Source organism: Euphorbia lathyris, chromosome 9, assembly GCF_963576675.1.
Source record: "Euphorbia lathyris chromosome 9, ddEupLath1.1, whole genome shotgun sequence".
NCBI lineage: Eukaryota > Viridiplantae > Streptophyta > Magnoliopsida > Malpighiales > Euphorbiaceae > Euphorbia > Euphorbia lathyris.
Genome location: NC_088918.1, coordinates 61,249,313 through 61,267,835, shown reverse-complemented (window position 1 = coordinate 61,267,835; position 18,523 = coordinate 61,249,313). Strand labels below are relative to the sequence as shown.

Here is an 18,523-nt window from a genome sequence, read left to right as displayed (position 1 = left end):
AGTTCTCAAAAGATAACCAATCCCCATTAATATTGCCTATTAAGTTTTATCATGGAGGTTTCAAATAAGTTTTGGTCATTCATTCGCTTGCGAAAGTACTTGTCGAAAACTTTTTGTAAAACCGTCGTTTTGAAATCACGCACTTGGTAAAACCAACCGGAGGTTTGTTTCTCAATTGTCTCAATCCCTTGTCTTTCGATTTTATTTACTTGAGGACAAGTAAAACTTTAAAGTCCGAGGAGGTTGATAGGCAGGGGCGGAGCCAGGACCTATAGGTCGGAGGGGCTAGACCGTGGACCAAAAAAAATTTAAATGCTACTTCAACATATTCATCAAAATAAAATGAACAATATAATAAATAAATTATATCATAAAATGAGAGTAAAAAGTATGTGTACTTACAGTAAGAAAATTAATGCCTAAATAAAAAGTATGTGTACTTACAGTATAAAAATCTACGCATCTCGTTCCTAAATAAAATAAAAACAAATAAACGAAATTAATCCCCAACATACATAGAAATCCCTAAATTAGAAACCCCTAAATTAGAAATCCAATAATAAACCCTAAGTTAGAAATCCCTAAATTTGATTTCCTAAATTAAACCCTAAATTAGAAATCCCTAAGTTAGAAATCCAATAATAAACCCTAAATTAGAAATCCCTAAATTAGAAATCCAATAATAAACCCTAAATTAATTGTAATTACTAAACAATATTCAAGTAAACAACACATTAATAATTCTTTTAAAAATAATAAACCCTACTTTAGAAATTATAAAACTCTAAACCTTGAAGAAATAAAATACAAAATAAGAAATAAGAAAACTTACTTAGAAATGGCTTGATTGAGAGAAGAATAGATGGACAATTGAAATTTAGTAGAAAGTATGGTGTGATTTGGATATTTTTCCAATTTTTGATATTAAAATCCTTCTTTTATTCCTCTCTTTTCGCGCACAACATTATTAAAGAAAGAAAAAGCAGAAGAGAAAGGTGAGTGAGTGAGCTGAGCAGCAAGCAACGCAAGAGGAGAGGCGCGAGCTTCTTATTTTCCCAACAGATGGGAAGGGCAATTTTGCCCTTTCCATCTGTTTTAATTTTTTTAAACCTAAAGGTCCAAAACGACGTCGTTTTGGACCTGTAGGTTTAAAAAAAATAAAACACATGGGAAGGGCGAAATTGCCCTTCCCATCTGTCTCTTAGGTTTTCGCTGAAGAAGATATAATCTTCTTCAGCAGCCGCCATGGCTGGAGGGTCACCAGCCATGGCGGCCCCTAGCAGAGCCAGGGTGGAAAACCCCACTCCTGGGGTTTTCCGACGGGGTCGGAGGGTCGGCCGACCCTCCCCGCCCCCTCTGGCTCCGCCCCTGTTGATAGGGACGTTTTGTCCCTATCTTTTAGCGTGATTTACGGGTTAATTTTGGACTAAATAAGTAAGTTTAATTACAAAAATAATGTGTTTTTAATAAAATAACAAAATAAAAATAAATTTTATGCTTTTGGTTAATTTCCATTGTTTTCAATTAATTTCAGAAAAATAAATGTCAAGCTAACTCGGCTCCCGAGAATTGTACTTCGCAGGTACGAGTAAAGGAGTAAAATTCACCGATACACGCGGGGCGCAGAAGCAACCACGCGGGGCGTAAAACAATGCCCTCTCAATCACAACAGTCAGACTGCATGGTCCCACAAAGTCAACAGACACCACGCGGGGCGTACATGAGCAATTCTTCAATCTAAAGTCTCAGGAGCTCAGGTACGCGAGGCATTTTCCATGCCACGCGGGGCGTCAAAGACATGATTCAGGCTATTGAACTCCAGAGGCTCAACCACACGGGGCGTACTCCAACCTACGCGGGGCGTGGTTGAGAGAACAAGTCTGAATCTGATCCACACGCATGCAATTATCAACGGAATGGGCAAACACGCGGGGCGTCTTCCTATCCACGCGGGGCGTGGTTGAGACAACAGGTCTGAATCTGATCCACATGCAAGAAATTATCAACGGAATGGGCAAACACGCGGGGCGTCTTCCTGTCCACGCGGGGCGTGTAATGGGGAAACTGCAGAAATAATGTAACTTATATATTTACGATTCTACCCCCGAGCTTGATGTATAAATAAGAGTGATTAGCACTCATTTCTTCATTCAGATTTTATGTAACCAAACTCTACCACCTTGAGAGCTTGTACGATTATCTCGTTACTTCGTCGTAGTTCCGTTCCATCCTCTTCCACCAAGCTCGAGGTTCCACCACCAAGTCCTACGTGACGGCTATTGAGTCCGATTAGCTAGTCCTAAGGGCCGATTCTTCTTCCCTTTTTACTTGTTAACTAGCTTGTACTCTTCCTATGTACTAGGCTCGGTTGTATTTCACTTTTATACCTTCCATATTTATAATATATGTTTTGCAATTTCCGTTTCTCTATACATGTGGCTATTTACTACTTGTTTTGATACTTATAATTGATTACTGTGTAGGGGAGCGCAATTACCGGCGCCCTTTCACGGGTCATCTTTAGGGAACCATATAGGTGCTGCCCTACCGGAAGTGACACACCGGAAACCGTAGGAATTGACAAGCCTCGGAACATACGGGCCCTAGTTTCTGATCCCCAGCATTAGACACACCTTGACTAGGAACCACGTAGTCTAAGTACTTCATGGGTCGGTCGAACTACACATAATCGTCTTTGCAAGAGTAAACTATCATACGTACATGTTCAGAATTATTGTTCCTTATATATTATAACTTATCGTCACCTTTATCACTTCTTTAGAGTTTGGATTACATAAATCTGTCTCACCATAGTTTAGGAGTAGTTTGTAGTTGTCACCCAAACCAACCTTAAGTATTCACCGCATAGATAACGAATAGAACCGAGTAGTTTAATACTTGTAGATATAAATCCCGTGAATTCGATACCCAGTCTTAACCGAATTATTACTTGATACGACGGGGTATATTTGCCCCTATGTAGTAGCGTCTAGTAGAGTCAGAGAACTTAGAAAGATCATATCCATAACCATATCACACACTTATCATCATATATTTTACCGCTCTACCGGATACTCATCAGGAGCCTTTTACAAAAGCAGAGAATATATGCTTTTTAGAAAAACACCGTTTTCCAACAGCAAACAGCGAACCGTAACAGTAATGACAGATAGAAACAGCAACAACAAATAGCAAACCGTAACATCAGACAGCAAACGGCAATAACAAACAGTAGGTAAAACAAACGGATCGTCTGGCATTTTTAAGTAGTTTTAGGGTCCGTTTGTTTTACCTACTGTTTGCTGTTGCTATTTGCTGTTACGGTTTGCTGTTTCATGTTACGGTTTGTTGTTGCTGTTTGCTGTTGCTATTACGGTTTGCTATTTGCTGTTGGAAAAAGCTGCTTTTCCAAAAAGCAGAGATTCTCTGCTTTTGTAAAAGGCAAACAGCTAACCAAACACTTAATGTTGCTTTTCAGATGTAAAAAGCAAACAGGAGGTCACTAACCAAACACCTAAAACTCTCATTTTGAAGTGAAAAGGCAAAAAGGAGCATGAAAAGGAGCAACCAAACACTCCATTAAAGGCCGTTTGTTTACTGTTTTTAGAGCTGCCTTTTGCTGATTGATATTAAATAGGAGAGTGTTTACTGTTTGGTTAAAATTTAAGAGAAGCTACTGATTGTTGTTTCAATAGAAAAAGTTGTTGTTTCTATCAGCAGTAAAATACTGTCTTTTCAGTTTGCCTTTTAACGTTTTTTTTTCTGTCTCAAATACCCTTATAAAACCAATCATGTTAAACCCTCAACTTCTCCTCATAGTCTCTCAATGTAAACCTCCATTATCAAAACAGGTTACTATCATTTCCAGGTTTTGTTTTGTTCTAATAAAATTTTGTTTTCTAATTTACTTCTTTTTTAACTGAATTATTTTCAACGGTGAATTTTGTTTTTTTCTACTATCTTATTGGTTTTATTTAACAAATACTATAACATTTTTTTTGTAACAGTTTAGATTTCAATATACATATGTTAATGAAAAATTAAAATTATTTATAAATTTTTATGATTATTGTAATTTTTATTTAATAATTTAAATTATTTTTATTTATTTTATAATTAAATTTATATATTATTATTTATTGATTAATTTAAACCATATGCATATTAGTCATTTTACATACTAACAGTAATAGGCAATTGTAATTTCCAAACACTAATAATCAAACAGCAACAGCAAACAGCAACAGCAAACTGCAAACAGCAAACTGCAAATAGTAACAGCAAACAACAAACAGAAATATGTGAAATAAATGGGCCCTTAATATTTTTTTGATATATTATAAATTAAATTATCACTGATTAAATTATAAACATGACTATTCATGTCTTTTATGTAAAAGACCCCTGAATAATTTGTATGAAATGACATTCCTCTTAGGTATTGTTTGGATGGAGGTTATTTAAAGTAAGGTAAGGTAAGTGTATGGAAGTTATCTTGTTTGTTTTGAAGTGTAATTGAAGAGTAAGGTAAGTGAAGGTAGATGAGGGTGAATTTTCCTTTATTTTCCATACACCCCGATTTGTGGGTGAAGCAAGGTGAAATAATTTTTTTTCCAAGAGTGCCCTCATCCAAACATAAGAGCTGATTGACTATTTTTAGGGAATAAAAAGGCTTTCTTTCAATGCTTTTTTTTTTATTCCATTTCTTTTTCTTGGTTCACCTACGCCAACTTGAGTAGAAGATAATTTTATAATTTAGTTGACAACATTTGGTTCATAAAATGGCTGAAACTTTATAATTTTTTATAACATCAAAATTTTAAGCAAAATGAAGATAATTTTATAATTTTTGTTAAATGGCTAAAACTATTCTCTACGGGGCAAGTAAGATGAATAATAGTGTGGATTTAGCTTTTCCATATTTAGTAAAATTAGTATATAATGATTTAATTAACTTTAGAATTTATTGATGAGTTAATAGAGAAATAAAAATAGAAATTATAATTAAAACTAAGGACATATACGTAATTTTGTATATAACCAAACATAATTACATTATTTAACCATCACTTACCTTACCTTCCATCCAAATACAACAAGTTATTTTTTAAACCTCACTTACCTTACTTTACCCTACCTTACTTTAATTAACCCTCATCCAAACAAGCCCTTAAATCCCTCAAATAAAATGGGCTTAGTGCATTTAGGCCCAAAATAAGAACTTGGAGCTCACTCAAGTCCGTTAGTTTCTCTTATGGACCTCATCTAGCTGTTGTGGCTTCTCAACCAGCCGCAGAATCTGAACCCAAAATACCATAATTCCGAAATTATCCTTCCTGATTTCAAAATATTTCAGGTTACACGTAAATCATTTTCGACTGCAAACCAGCAAAATAAAGTCATTTTTCAAGCGTATTTCTTCCCCAATTTTTTTCATTTCCTGTAATAGCAATCCTTAATCCTATAAATATTTGATTCCATCAATTTTCTTGGCATCCAAACAGAAGCCTCTACTCCCTGTATCTCTTTTTTAGGGTTTCACTTCTAATCGGGACTGCACAATTTTATTTCATTCATGTTACTATTGTTTCTACAATGATTCTCTCAAGAATTGGTCGCGCTGTTTCTCGATCTTCTGGCTCTGAGCTCCGAAGAGTAAATCTTCTTGCCTTTCTGCTTTTCTGCTTTTTAATTTTCTTTCTGTTGTTGCTGATGAAGACCTTTTTTCTTTTATATATTATATGCATGTTGTAGAATGTAATCGCCAATAATTATAGTGCGCGGTCTGCGCTTGTTGAGGACCCGATTTTCCCATCCGCTTCACTGGAAAATGCGTGCATTGCACGAATATATCGCGGATTAGGATTTTCGAGAGGCTATTTAACTTCTGCTGGAGGTGGGAAACAGCTACTATCAAAAACAAACTTGTCGAATTCGAATTCTGTCATTGCAAACCCTAGGCGTCGTCTATTCTTCTCGACTCAAACTCCAAAGAAGAAAAGTAAGGTTTTATCTAAACAAGGTATTGGTGTGGTTTCCATTTCTACATTTTATTTACTGATTTTTTTAAAAATAAAATTTATTGCTTCATGTAGACTATGAGAACTACTATCCAAAGGAAAAGAAGGAGATTCCAAAAGCACATGAGAACAAATCTGAATTTAAAGGTCTGTATCTTTGTTAATTCTACCTTTTTTTTGTGTCTTTCCTTATTATAAGTTCCATGTATTTCTGTTGGTTTGAGATGTAGCATTAGCCAATAATTATATACTTATTTAACAATGATGAAGCAAGTCTTAGGAGCTTCTTGATTATATTTATGGTTTTTGGCTTGCATTTATAGTTGACAACAAAAATGATAAAGTTCTTATAGGATTATATATACTGGACAGCATTGCTAAGGGTTATGTGGGACTTGAAATAATTTTAAAGTGAAAAGTTTTGAATTTCATACATTCTTTGCATGCCCCTCTTTGAAATCAGAAAATAAATTCATCCTGGAGAATCACAAGATTATTACTTTATTATGTTGCACACGAACTCTTCTTCATTTGCATTTCTGCGTTTCGTGTCCATTTCCTAGCTAAATTTCCTTAAAAATAACGTTTCCCGGTATCCGTTTCTGTTTGCATTTCTGTTTCCGTGGAACATAATTACTTTATATTGATGACATTAGCAGTATTACATGATGGCACCATTTAGGAATGCAATTAAGATCCATTAATGCTTCTAATTGTGCTATGAACATTTTACACAATAATCAATCGAAGTTCCTTTACCATGTGGTTTTGTTGTAGTATAATAGCAGATTTGATAAAAACAACTATAAGATAGATTTGATAAAAACAACTATAAGATATATAAGACTTCACTTCTTTGATCTTTTATTGCTGTTCCTTTCTAATTAGTAAGATGTAAGAAGTACCATCATCATAAGAAATCTATGATGTGATTATGACCTGCTGAACATAACCTACTGTCCTCCATTCCTTTTTGGGAATTTTTGGTTATAGTGGTTGTTGTTGGACATTTTACCGAGTAAAAGTTAACACTAATATCAGCAAAAATATAATTAGATTTCTTGGTCAGTATTTAAGTTTTTTTTTGTGTGTGCGACCTAGATCAAAATTTTCAGCTTTTGATAATTAAAACCTAACTTGTAAACAGCATATATATATATAGTCTGTTCAATTAATTGTGATGTTTTCTAATGACAAACAAAGAGTTGATGTCTATGTAACACATATGAAGTATCCTTGTCCTTATTAGTCATTTTGCAGTTTTGATCAATTTTTCCAAGCCTAAGTTACAAAGTTTTACAATTTAATGAACTATGTATCTTGAAGAGTTCATTTTTCCTGCTATATACAAATTGCTGATGCTAGTTGCTGAATGGACCAATGAATCAATTAACCCTTACTCTATGGCATTTGAGTCCTTGAACCTCAAAATGTGGTTATAAAAAATGAAGCCTAACTTTGTAGATCCTTGATTGTTTGTATTCAAAATATCATGTGAATGTACACATGGTGGAGAGAAATGAGAATATCATCGTTTTCCTTCTAGGGACTCCTAGTCCTACCAATTACCCTACTATGGTAGGGATAATTGCACTGTTGATATCTGGACATTTTTCAAGTTTCTATTTCTTATGTGTGTGTGTATGTCTGTGTGGATTTGGACGTGTTGTACTTGAAATGCTGAAATGGCTTGTTTTGTTTAAATTAAGTTCACATCTCTCTCATTTTTACCCTTCCTCTTTTTCTTTGAGGTTTCATATCCCTTGCCCCCTATAAAACACCAATGTTATTCTCCCATCTCTACCAGTATCAATTATCATAACTTTTACATCTCAAATTGTTTTTAAACTGAACTCTTGTCTCGTAAGCCTTAATGGATAGTGCTATCTGTCATGGAACTATTTGAACCAAAAGCTTAAGTTGATAGTTACAGCTCAATCATAGATCTTATATTAATCTTTGACACACCCCCTCACATGAATGCCCCTTGGGCTTGAAGCGTGCGCAACATAGGCCCACCTAACCATGTGCTGAATTTAATCAACAAAATGGGGCTGCCAGGACTTGAACCCTTGAGCATTCACCAAAAGCTAAAGCTCAATCATAGATCTTATATTAATCTCTGGCACTATCATTTATTTCTTTTACATGTGCCTTCAAAACAATAAGTGGCATTTTATTTTGGTGATTGATGAAGAAATGCAAGAAAAGGATAGAACCTGGTTTGAATGTTTGAAATGCAAGTTTGTTACCTCAGATTATGAGTCAAAATAGAATCCCAAAGGCTGAAAGCTGAAAGGAAACAAGAAGTTTGTCACTTATATATTTTTGTATGTTGGTGGATATCAGAGAAGTATATGTGAATTTCTCACAAAGAAAGAGAGAGATAATGCCATATAGAAAGATTTAAAGTTTAAAATTCCTTCTCATCTAATTGAGATTATTGAACAGGAGTTTGTTTTGAAATAATAATTGAAAACAAGAAACAAATACAAAACATAAAATTTGGTGCATTTCACTATTTTCTTAATTGTCGTATGCTAAACTTTTTTTCCCCTCTTTTACAGTTTTCTAATGCAGGATTGTCGATTTCCATATTTTACTCATTGTTCATCTAACTTTTTGTAGTACCATGTGAGGAGTTATTTTGGGATCCATTGATTAAATATTTGTGTTTTCTGCAGAGGAGTCAGGTGGCCGTGGTGGTGGAAACTCTGAAAACCCTTTAAAACAGTTGCAAAATTTAATTATTCCTGTAATATTCACGACCTTAATGTTTTCATCAGCTTTTTCTGGCCCTCATGGGCAGCAGGTTAGAGCTTCTGCAGCACTTATACAAACTGCTTTCTTGTTTTGATAGATATATATCTTGATGAAATCTTTAACTTTTCGACTTGATAAATTTGACTTCAGCTGCCAGAAAACTGTATTTTGTAGATCATAGGCTTCTTTTGGCTATACTTCTCGAATTGCTTTTTGTACTGCTTTTAGGCCTCAGAATCTGAAGTTTTTGTTGACTCATTTTTTATGTAGTGCCATTAATCACTAAATTGTCTATTTCATATTTTAAAGAAACGAGCCATTTTGTGTGAGAAGAAATTTGCAAGGAAATAAGGGTCATGAGATCTTTTGAGAAAGGTATTGGAAGTCTTCAAATATCATAATTCATTCCGAAAACACCATGTGAGTGGATAATTGATGGCACTATTGTTAGATGATGATAGAGTTTGATTTCTTCTTGATGGTTTTTCATTTTAATTGTCTCCTGATTTATTTCCCTACTATCTTCCCCAAAAAAATTCTGACTGCTTGCTTTCTGATTATTCTGCTGAAATTATATTCTATTGCCTTTTTTTTATTCATGTCTATGTTTTTGATGTTGTTCAGATTAGTTTCCAAGAGTTCAAAACCAAACTACTTGAACCTGGCCTGGTGGATCGCATTGTTGTTTCGAACAAATCAGTTGCGAAGGTGTATGTGAGGACTTCCCCAAAGAATGGAAGTCAAACCAGTGATGATATTGTTCAGAGTCCACCCAGTGGCACCCCTTCCAGAAGGACGCCCAGTGAGTACAAATACTATTTTAACATCGGAAGTGTTGAATCTTTTGAGGAAAAGCTGGAGGAGGCACAAGAAGCACTAGGGACAGATCCCCATGACTATATTCCTGTAACTTACATGAATGAAGTGAATTGGTTTCAAGAGTTAATGAGGTTTGCTCCAACTGCCTTACTATTGGGAACCCTTTGGTTCACGGGGAGAAGAATGCAGAGTGGCCTTGGTGTTGGTGGTTCTGGTGGACGTGGGGGTCGTGGAATCTTTAACATGGGAAAGGCCCATTTTACAAAAATGGATAAGAATGCCAAAGATAAGGTTAGCTGCATAATATTTTTCCTTGCATTACACTTGGAGAGCTCATTAAGCTTTTAGGAACAATATGTTCTGATATGTTTGTTCATACATGTTTACGTTTTAACTTGTTTACAAAAGACAAGTGAATACTAGTTTTATCTATTTCACGCATATTTTATTACTTTGAATAGTTAATTCTCGTGTTTTTTTCTTTGTTTCTTTCTTCTTTTAATGTAAAACGATCTTTGTAAGTTGCAACATGGTCAGTCTGATTTATGCTTTTTAATGCTACATTTGATCGTATAGGTATTCTTTAAAGATGTTGCTGGGTGTGATGAGGCAAAGCAGGAAATAATGGAGTTTGTTCACTTTCTCAAGAATCCAAAGAAATATGAGGAGTTGGGAGCAAAAATTCCAAAGGGTGCGCTTCTTGTAGGCCCTCCTGGCACAGGGAAAACACTTCTTGCTAAGGCAACTGCTGGTGAATCTGGTGTGCCCTTTCTATCTATTTCTGGGTCAGATTTCATGGAGATGTTTGTCGGAGTTGGGCCATCCAGGGTTAGAAGCTTATTTCAGGAAGCAAGACAGTGTGCACCTAGTATTGTATTTATTGACGAAATAGATGCAATTGGTCGAGCAAGGGGCCGTGGTGGTTTTTCAGGCGGCAATGATGAACGTGAAAGTACACTCAACCAGTTGCTTGTTGAAATGGATGGATTTGGCACCACCTCTGGAGTAGTTGTACTTGCTGGAACGAATAGGCCTGATATCTTAGATAAAGCTCTATTGAGACCGGGTAGATTTGATCGCCAAATTAGTATTGATAAGCCTGACATCAAAGGACGTGACCAGATTTTCCAGATATATCTGAAAAAGCTAAAACTTGATAAAGATCCACCTTATTACTCTCAGCGACTTGCTGCTCTTACTCCAGGATTTGCTGGAGCTGACATTGCAAATGTTTGCAATGAAGCTGCTTTAATTGCTGCTAGGAATGAAAGTACACAACTGACAATGGAACATTTTGAGGCAGCTATAGACAGGGTAATTGGTGGCTTGGAAAAGAAAAATAAGGTACATCTTGTCTCCTAGTTACTGCAGTTTCCTATTTAGTATCAGCTCTTCCATGCTGTCTTTCTCTTTTCTCACTCCACGAGCCCAGATAATTATTACAGTTGTTCACTGTAATTCTGATCAAGTTCTTTTTAACCTTATTTTTGTTATCCTGTCTATATAACTGCAAACGGCTCATAGAAGGAGTAGAATAATTATTCCATATGGAGTAACTTTCTTATGTTTGGTTCAAACTTTTATCCTGAAAATAATTGTTCCATGTAATAGTTGATCTTTAATTTTAAGGAATAACTATTCTTTGTGAAACTCAAGAATAACTATTCCATGCTTTGGTGATATATTGATCTTTTTGAAATTATTCTCTTAACCTGTATATGAAACAACAGAGCAAAAGACATGAGCTGTCAACATGTTATTTTTAAATGTCTAATCTAACAATGTTTTCATGTTGAATTAGATTTTGGATCTAAGTTTTTACTACTATGCTTGCTGTTTTAAGGTACCGAAATATTTTATGGTTTCTGAAAGTTGGAAATATATATCAATTTATGTGCATAGGTCATTAGCAAGCTTGAAAGGAGGACTGTTGCTTACCATGAATCTGGTCATGCTGTTGTTGGTTGGTTTTTGGAACATGCAGAACCATTGCTGAAAGTAACAATTGTTCCACGCGGTACAGCTGCTCTGGGATTTGCTCAATATGTGCCCAATGAAAATCTTTTGATGACCAAAGAGCAGCTATTTGATATGACTTGCATGACACTTGGTGGTCGAGCTGCTGAGCAGGTAACTCTCCTGTCTTTCCTCTCTCGTGTCTTTCCATGAGTTTATTGATTGTTGAATTAGGAAGTTACGCTGAAGTCGAGGGCTAATATGGTTTAGGTATTACGAAATGTCAAAAGGATTGCCAAATTTTGTTTCTTTCCAAATGCTAAATTTTGGTACTGTTATGTAACTAAAGTCTTCCTTCAATATTTTTCTTGAAGGTTTTCAGTACAGTACAGTTTAGTTTAGGCATTTGATTCTTTTAGTATTTTAATCTGAAAGCAAATAAGAATATATTAATGGGTAATCTAAAAAAGTGCTCACTATAGCGAGTCGGGAATAATTGGGGGCATACTGGACGTAATAGGATAACAGCATTTTCATATTACAATATAGAAGTTATAAACGGTATGTTTTCTATCAAATACAAATACAAATTCAGTTAAAATTTATAAATAACATTGTAAATATATTGGTTAACCTAGAAATGATATGAGCTCAATAGAGATACTTCAATTTACTGCTAAATCTTTAAAAAAAATTTATGAAAAACTTACGTGTTAACAAGATGAATAAGAAATATTCCGTGCATAACTATCCTTTTAATATAAAATTATGAATTCTGAAATCTGAGATAGTGTCAATTTGGTTTTTTAATTTGGTTCACAGGGTTAGTTTGCATCAAAATGAACTTTGGGTATTAATTTGGTCTTTGACTTGGCATTTTTTAACAAATTAGTCCAAAATGACATGTGTTAGCATCAGAAAAAGGTCATTCTAGGAACAAACTGATACTGTAAGACATTTAACCTAACGATTCACTGCAGAAATACATAAACAAAATGTAATTAAAGATGTAAAATTTCAGAAATGCTGAAATAGAAAATTATTTTACTGAATATTGAAAAAATAGCATTTTATGGTGGTTCTTGGTGATATATTCTCTTCACAATTCTGTGTTCTTGAGTGACAATCTATGTTGCACGGAAACTCTTCTTCATCTGTGTTTCGTGTCCGTTCCTGTTCCATTTCCGTTTCCATTACCGTTTCCTAGCTAATTTTTCTTAGAAATAACGATTCCCGGTATCCGTTTCCGTACAACATAGGTGACAATGAAGGACGAAAGAACCCACAACGTAAACTTAAACATAGATTTGGAAAAATACAATTGCCATTGATTGAAAGTGGTGGTTAATCTTGTAGACATTTCTAGTTGCTCAGAAGCAAATGATCTAGAATGCTAAAATTGCCTGTGTAATGTGTATGCTAATGAAGCATGTGTGCTTTTCCATTTGTGTCGAGCAACAAATGAAGGATCTAAAATATTTGAGGGCCATTTTGCAAAAATTTGAATGTAAATCGTCACTACTCTCATGCTACATGGTTAACTTTCTAATTGAGGCCTGAAATAATGGCATTTTCCCTGTAGTTTCATTTATCACTTTCTGGGTTAGTTATTTGTTCTGATAGATCATATGGTGGTTCTGCAGAAGCTTAAGCTTGTGTGCTCATTTACTGTAACTTATGCTCATTGGTTTTAGTGAATTGATTGTGATTCCTACTAGTAAGGGATTCATTTTCTCAACCAAGTGAATTGATATACTATTATCCCAGACCTGTATGAAATATGTATGGTTGAGCATATATAATAAAGGACCAAAAAAAAAAAAAAGTAAAGTTTGGTTGAATGGGAAATTGCTGACATGGTGAAGAAGTTGCTTCATTGTGTACCAATGGACATCAATTGTATTGCCTCCCTTGTCCGAAGTGATACCCTCATGAAGAGGCTACATATTGTGGAAGCTTAATATCATATGATAGTAAATTAAACTTAGATAATTTGGATGTTAAAATATATATGTACCTGATGAATATCTCCCAAAAAATGAGAAAGGAAAAGAAGTGCTTCTGTGAGATTATCTGAGTGTTCTGTTGGGTTGTTAGTTAAAGATTAAATCTGAGTAATGAAAAAGATGTATGATGTTATTACATTGAGGCTGTGATGAAACAGTTTTGTAGGTAAGAAGTTGAGAAGTGTAATTGTTAATTGCAGCAGCAACACACCTTCCTTTTTCCCCATCTTCATATTGGTTTTACTGTAACTTATGCACTTGCACACATGGTCTCTTTAATTTGGTGCTTGCATGTACATATCGTGCTAAGTTTATACTATGAGGAAATGCGCATATTTCTCTTCTCTGCCATGGGCATGAATGTGAAAATCAATTTTATTTGAATAGGTTTTGCTGGGGAAGATCTCAACGGGAGCCCAGAATGACTTGGAGAAAGTCACAAAGATGACATATGCCCAGGTGGCAGTGTATGGTTTCAGTGACAAGGTTGGTCTTCTTTCCTTTCCTCAAAGGGAGGATTCATTTGAGATGACCAAGCCATACAGCAGCAAGACAGGTGCAATTATAGATGGGGAAGTAAGAGAATGGGTGGGCAAGGCATATGCGCATACTATTAAATTAGTAGAGGAACACAAAGAGCAAGTGGCAAAGATTGCAGAGCTATTGCTTGAGAAGGAGGTCCTTCATCAAGAAGACTTAATTAGAGTTCTAGGTGAGCGTCCATTCAAGTCGGCTGAACCCACAAATTACGATAGGTTTAAGGAAGGGTTTCAAGATGATGACAAGGAGCCTAAAGAAGCAACTAAGAATGAGAATGGGACCATAGATGAAGATGGACCATCGAACTTGGAACCTCAGGTCGTTCCTGTTTAGTTGTCTCGAAAAGCTTTACGGTTGTGTAAATGAGATTTCTGCCAAGTTAATTTGTAAGTTACACTTTACGCTAACCAAAGAAATTATACAATTTAAGAAATTGCAAATATTATCTTCAAATGCTGTGCTTTTCTTTAACTTTCTTGCCAAATTGACATCCTGATATGAGACACATGCCAAAAGTATTGTGGCACTGCATCTAATTATGCCAAAAGAAGTTGCTGCTATTTTGATGATGATGATGATCACTTCTACTTTTCTACATAATTTAAAGATTTTTTTCTTAACCTCAAAATTTAAAGATTTTTTTCTTTTTGTTTTTTGGACAGATCATGAAATGGGAAGTTGTAAGTGACAGGAATCACATGTAGCCAATAAAAATGTTACAATCTTCTGAGACCAGATAGATAAATTCATCAAATGCGATGATCATTAGTGAATATGATAAAGATGCTTCGTCATTTCCTCTAGAAGCAATGAATTAATGTGGATGGAAATATGCAAAATTTTGAGATTCCATTTTTTTATTATTGAATTTTGTATAATAATTGAAGGGTTTGGTACCTGGAAATGGGAGTGGGCAAAACTGTCGCTTCTTTTTATGCATAAAATTGTAGCCCATAGGGGCATAAGTTCCCAAGTTAATTTGTAGCCCATAGTGGCCACCAATTATTTGTGTTTATTCAATTAGGTCTTAATTTGTACATTTTGGGATAATGATTGTGTAAAGGAATTTTGGATTGCTATGATTCCATGAAATAACACTCGTTCGATATTTTGTGGCTGCTTTATAAAATGCTACCGTACACGTCAACTACTATAAGCATTGAAAGGAAAACCTAATGGGATAGAGTGAGTTCTCTAAAATTTCATCTCTTTTATCTTTCAGTAAACATATCCAAAACCAATGCGGTTCGAAATTCTTGTTGCTAGAGGGCTTGTCCGAAACAAAAGTCGGAAGATCGGTGGGAAGTTTAAAGATCCACAAAGAATCATCATTACCTCTCATAATAACGATCTTGTGGTGAAAGAATCATCGTTACCTCTCACAATAACGATTTAGTGGTGTTGAAATAAAGGGTCAGTCAGCATGAAGTCCAAATCTTCGCATACTTTGATTAAACCCAGAAGGTCTAGTCAGCCGTTCAGTGACAACTACGTAGGGCATATCTTAAGCTCATCCATAACATTTAATACGCCATCAAGGAAGGGGAGATGAACCTCATTTTCCAGAAAAAATCTCGTAAAACCCCATATATGTCTTTGGGACTTTAGTTATCACCTTGTACGGAGTTGGAACCCTAACCTGCAGGTAGAAAAATTCTGGATGACGAGACATCAACTTCGTTAAAGAAAGCTCGTCCAAAGTCGAAGGTTACTCATGATTTCGAAGGTTGCTCATGGCCTAAATCTATCAGTATCTTTTTCCAGGAAGGGACTATTATAGATGGATCTCTTTTTCCAACGCTTTGATTTTGAGGAAGTGTATGTTTCTGTCATGTTTTCAAGCTTCTTGCTCATTGCAATCACCCAAGATACTAGAGAAACGTGATGGAAGAGCATAGAGAGGCGATGGATGGAAGAGCAGAGAGAGAGAAAGAGAGAGCCGGAAAAGCTATACAAAAAGATGAAGTGGAAGTATTTAATATTTATAAAATTAGGTTTACATATAAACTGATGGGCTAGGTTAGCTCCATGGCCCAAATAATTTAAATGATCCAAGTACCTTGTGCATTAGTCATTATTTATATTTATTAGTTCTCATTCCACTAAAAGAAATGAATTTTAAATTAATTATATATAAATATTATTTATTTAGTTATTACGTCATCCGATTCGACCAATCTGAGCCATCCGACTCGACCAAGTGACTCGTGACCCAGTTATAAATCCAGTTTGATGTCCGATCTGGTTCTGATAACATTGGATACAAGTATGCAGATCCCCATACTTAGTGATACGCCAATACCCTAGTTTTTCCTTTAGAATCGCCCTCATCCTCCAACGACAGTTTTCATCGATACATTTCACATCATACTTGTGCGGTTTTGATTCTAATGTAGCAAAAGTGACATTCCTTTTAATAGAATATCTCTTAACTGCCGCTTGGACATCTTGCTTTCCAACAAAGACCATGCATACCTTTAGTTCAGATACTCCATCCTATATGGTCATACCATCAATTTCGTTGGGTTCTCCCAACCCAATGTCTGATTCTACAAGATTCATATAGTGAGAAGCTAAAACACAAATTCTGATAATAGGGGGGGGGGGGGGTATTGTTGGTGCGCCATGAAAATAGGAAACCCTAGGGACTCCTACGTTCAAATCAATCATTTTCATTGTCACATTAACTACCTCAGTTTGGATGCTCCTACCATCCCCCATCATGTTCATCATTGACCTCATCATCATTATATTCGGCATGATCGAAATCATCATCTTCATCCAATTTCATCGGGCGATATACAACCCAAATCAACATCTTCTTCCAAATCCACTTCTTCCATCATTGCCAATTGTTCGCTACTGCTTGCGCCATATGTTTGATGTCCGCTACTACTTGCGCCATATGTCTGATCATTGTTTAACCCACTTTGCCCGACTCTACAAGGAACACTCGGACCAGCCTCAAATGGACTCCTCATTGCATAATTAAAGAAATCATTTGATGGATCATATGAATTATCATATATGCCATCAATATTTTATGGACCCTGACCGTCCAATTAGAAGCCATCTGAAGATGATTATCATCAGCAATTGTGTTCATTATAGTGACCCCTAATCCGTAATTATTCCTAAATGCGAACCTCTCAAACTCAACATACATCTCGACATTGTGATAACCTTGAATATAACTCAAGTTACCATAAATGACTTCAATATCATCGTCATCACATATGAAAAAAAATATGAAAAGGTCATTGATGATCCTCCACACCCAGGAGACTTATATACAATTCGGGTCAACTTTTCATCTTCGTCCAATCCTATTGCTCTCGATATTCTGGGCACTAGTGCCTCATATGACGGCCTTTTACAAAATTTCAAACATTTGTTCCTTGCTGTACTAAATAAAGCATCTTATTCCAAATTGGAGGTAGAAATATTTAACTTTCCACCATAATGAATTATGTAGGAGATATAATCAGACATTATATTGTACCTATATATATACCAATAATAAATATCTAATTACACAGTTCAAATATAAACTTCATATTTATATATATAAAGCATAAAATATCAATAACTTTACATATACCAATTTCTAACATTTTTATACCATTTTAAAATAATAATTACTGATTAGGTATATGGGCCAGGTCCATTAGGAGTCCTAAACATCCAGGACGGGCCCAACACAAGAAGCCCAGTGGCACCCTCTATAAATAGGTATCAAAGGAACCCCACGGGGGTATGCACTAGCTATCTATCTCACTCACTCTCTTACTTATTGTCTTATACACCTCGCCAATACTGTTTCTAACTTGATCGTCAGAGTGTTCCCAGGGTCCGAGCCCCACGCAGGGATGCCCACGCAGGAGACGGTACATCACAGTAGGCCCCGACACCTCATGGAGCACTATAAAGTCCATACCCGATTATTTGGTGCGGTGAACATGGACTACGAGTGACTCCAGAAACTTCAGAACAATGGAAAACTCGGCTGAATCTACACCCTCAAAAGAAATAACGACCAACGGAACTAGCTCTGTCTCGAACGAGCGTCGGCCCATCTCCGACATCTTGATCTCCCCAAGGAACCTGGAGCCTTTGCTGGAAGAGGTGGACCCCACGGAAAAAGAGGCATACAGCACATCACAATTCATAAGCGCGATTCGGGGTTTCCAAATGGCACAAGCAGTTCTGACCGCCACCCAGATGAAAATCATCGAACAGCAGAGGAGCTTGTAGGACGAGAATGTGAAGATTTGGTAGTACCTCAAGGAAGCTGCGGCGCCCCCGGGCCCCAGACCCGATGTGGGAGGATCTGGCCCGGCCATCTCGGCTCAGAGCATCCCAGTGACAGCACCCGAACAGCTTCGCCAAATCGGGGTTCACGAGCCCGCACCCATGGCC

At 35.9% G+C, this 18,523-nt stretch overlaps 1 protein-coding gene across 1 annotated transcript; it reads left to right on the top strand.

Moving 5' to 3' along the window:
- The first annotated feature begins 5,371 nt into the window (after positions 1-5,371).
- LOC136205518 (ATP-dependent zinc metalloprotease FTSH 8, mitochondrial-like) lies at positions 5,372-15,201 on the top strand. The gene is made up of 9 exons (XM_065996152.1): positions 5,372-5,655; positions 5,755-6,001; positions 6,096-6,167; positions 8,705-8,832; positions 9,408-9,893; positions 10,179-10,946; positions 11,505-11,732; positions 13,952-14,490; positions 14,767-15,201. Exons 1-8 carry the CDS (start codon positions 5,596-5,598, stop codon positions 14,435-14,437), a joined length of 2,475 nt encoding a protein of 824 aa, XP_065852224.1. The 5' UTR covers positions 5,372-5,595; the 3' UTR covers positions 14,438-14,490; positions 14,767-15,201.
- Positions 15,202-18,523: the final 3,322 nt, after the last annotated feature.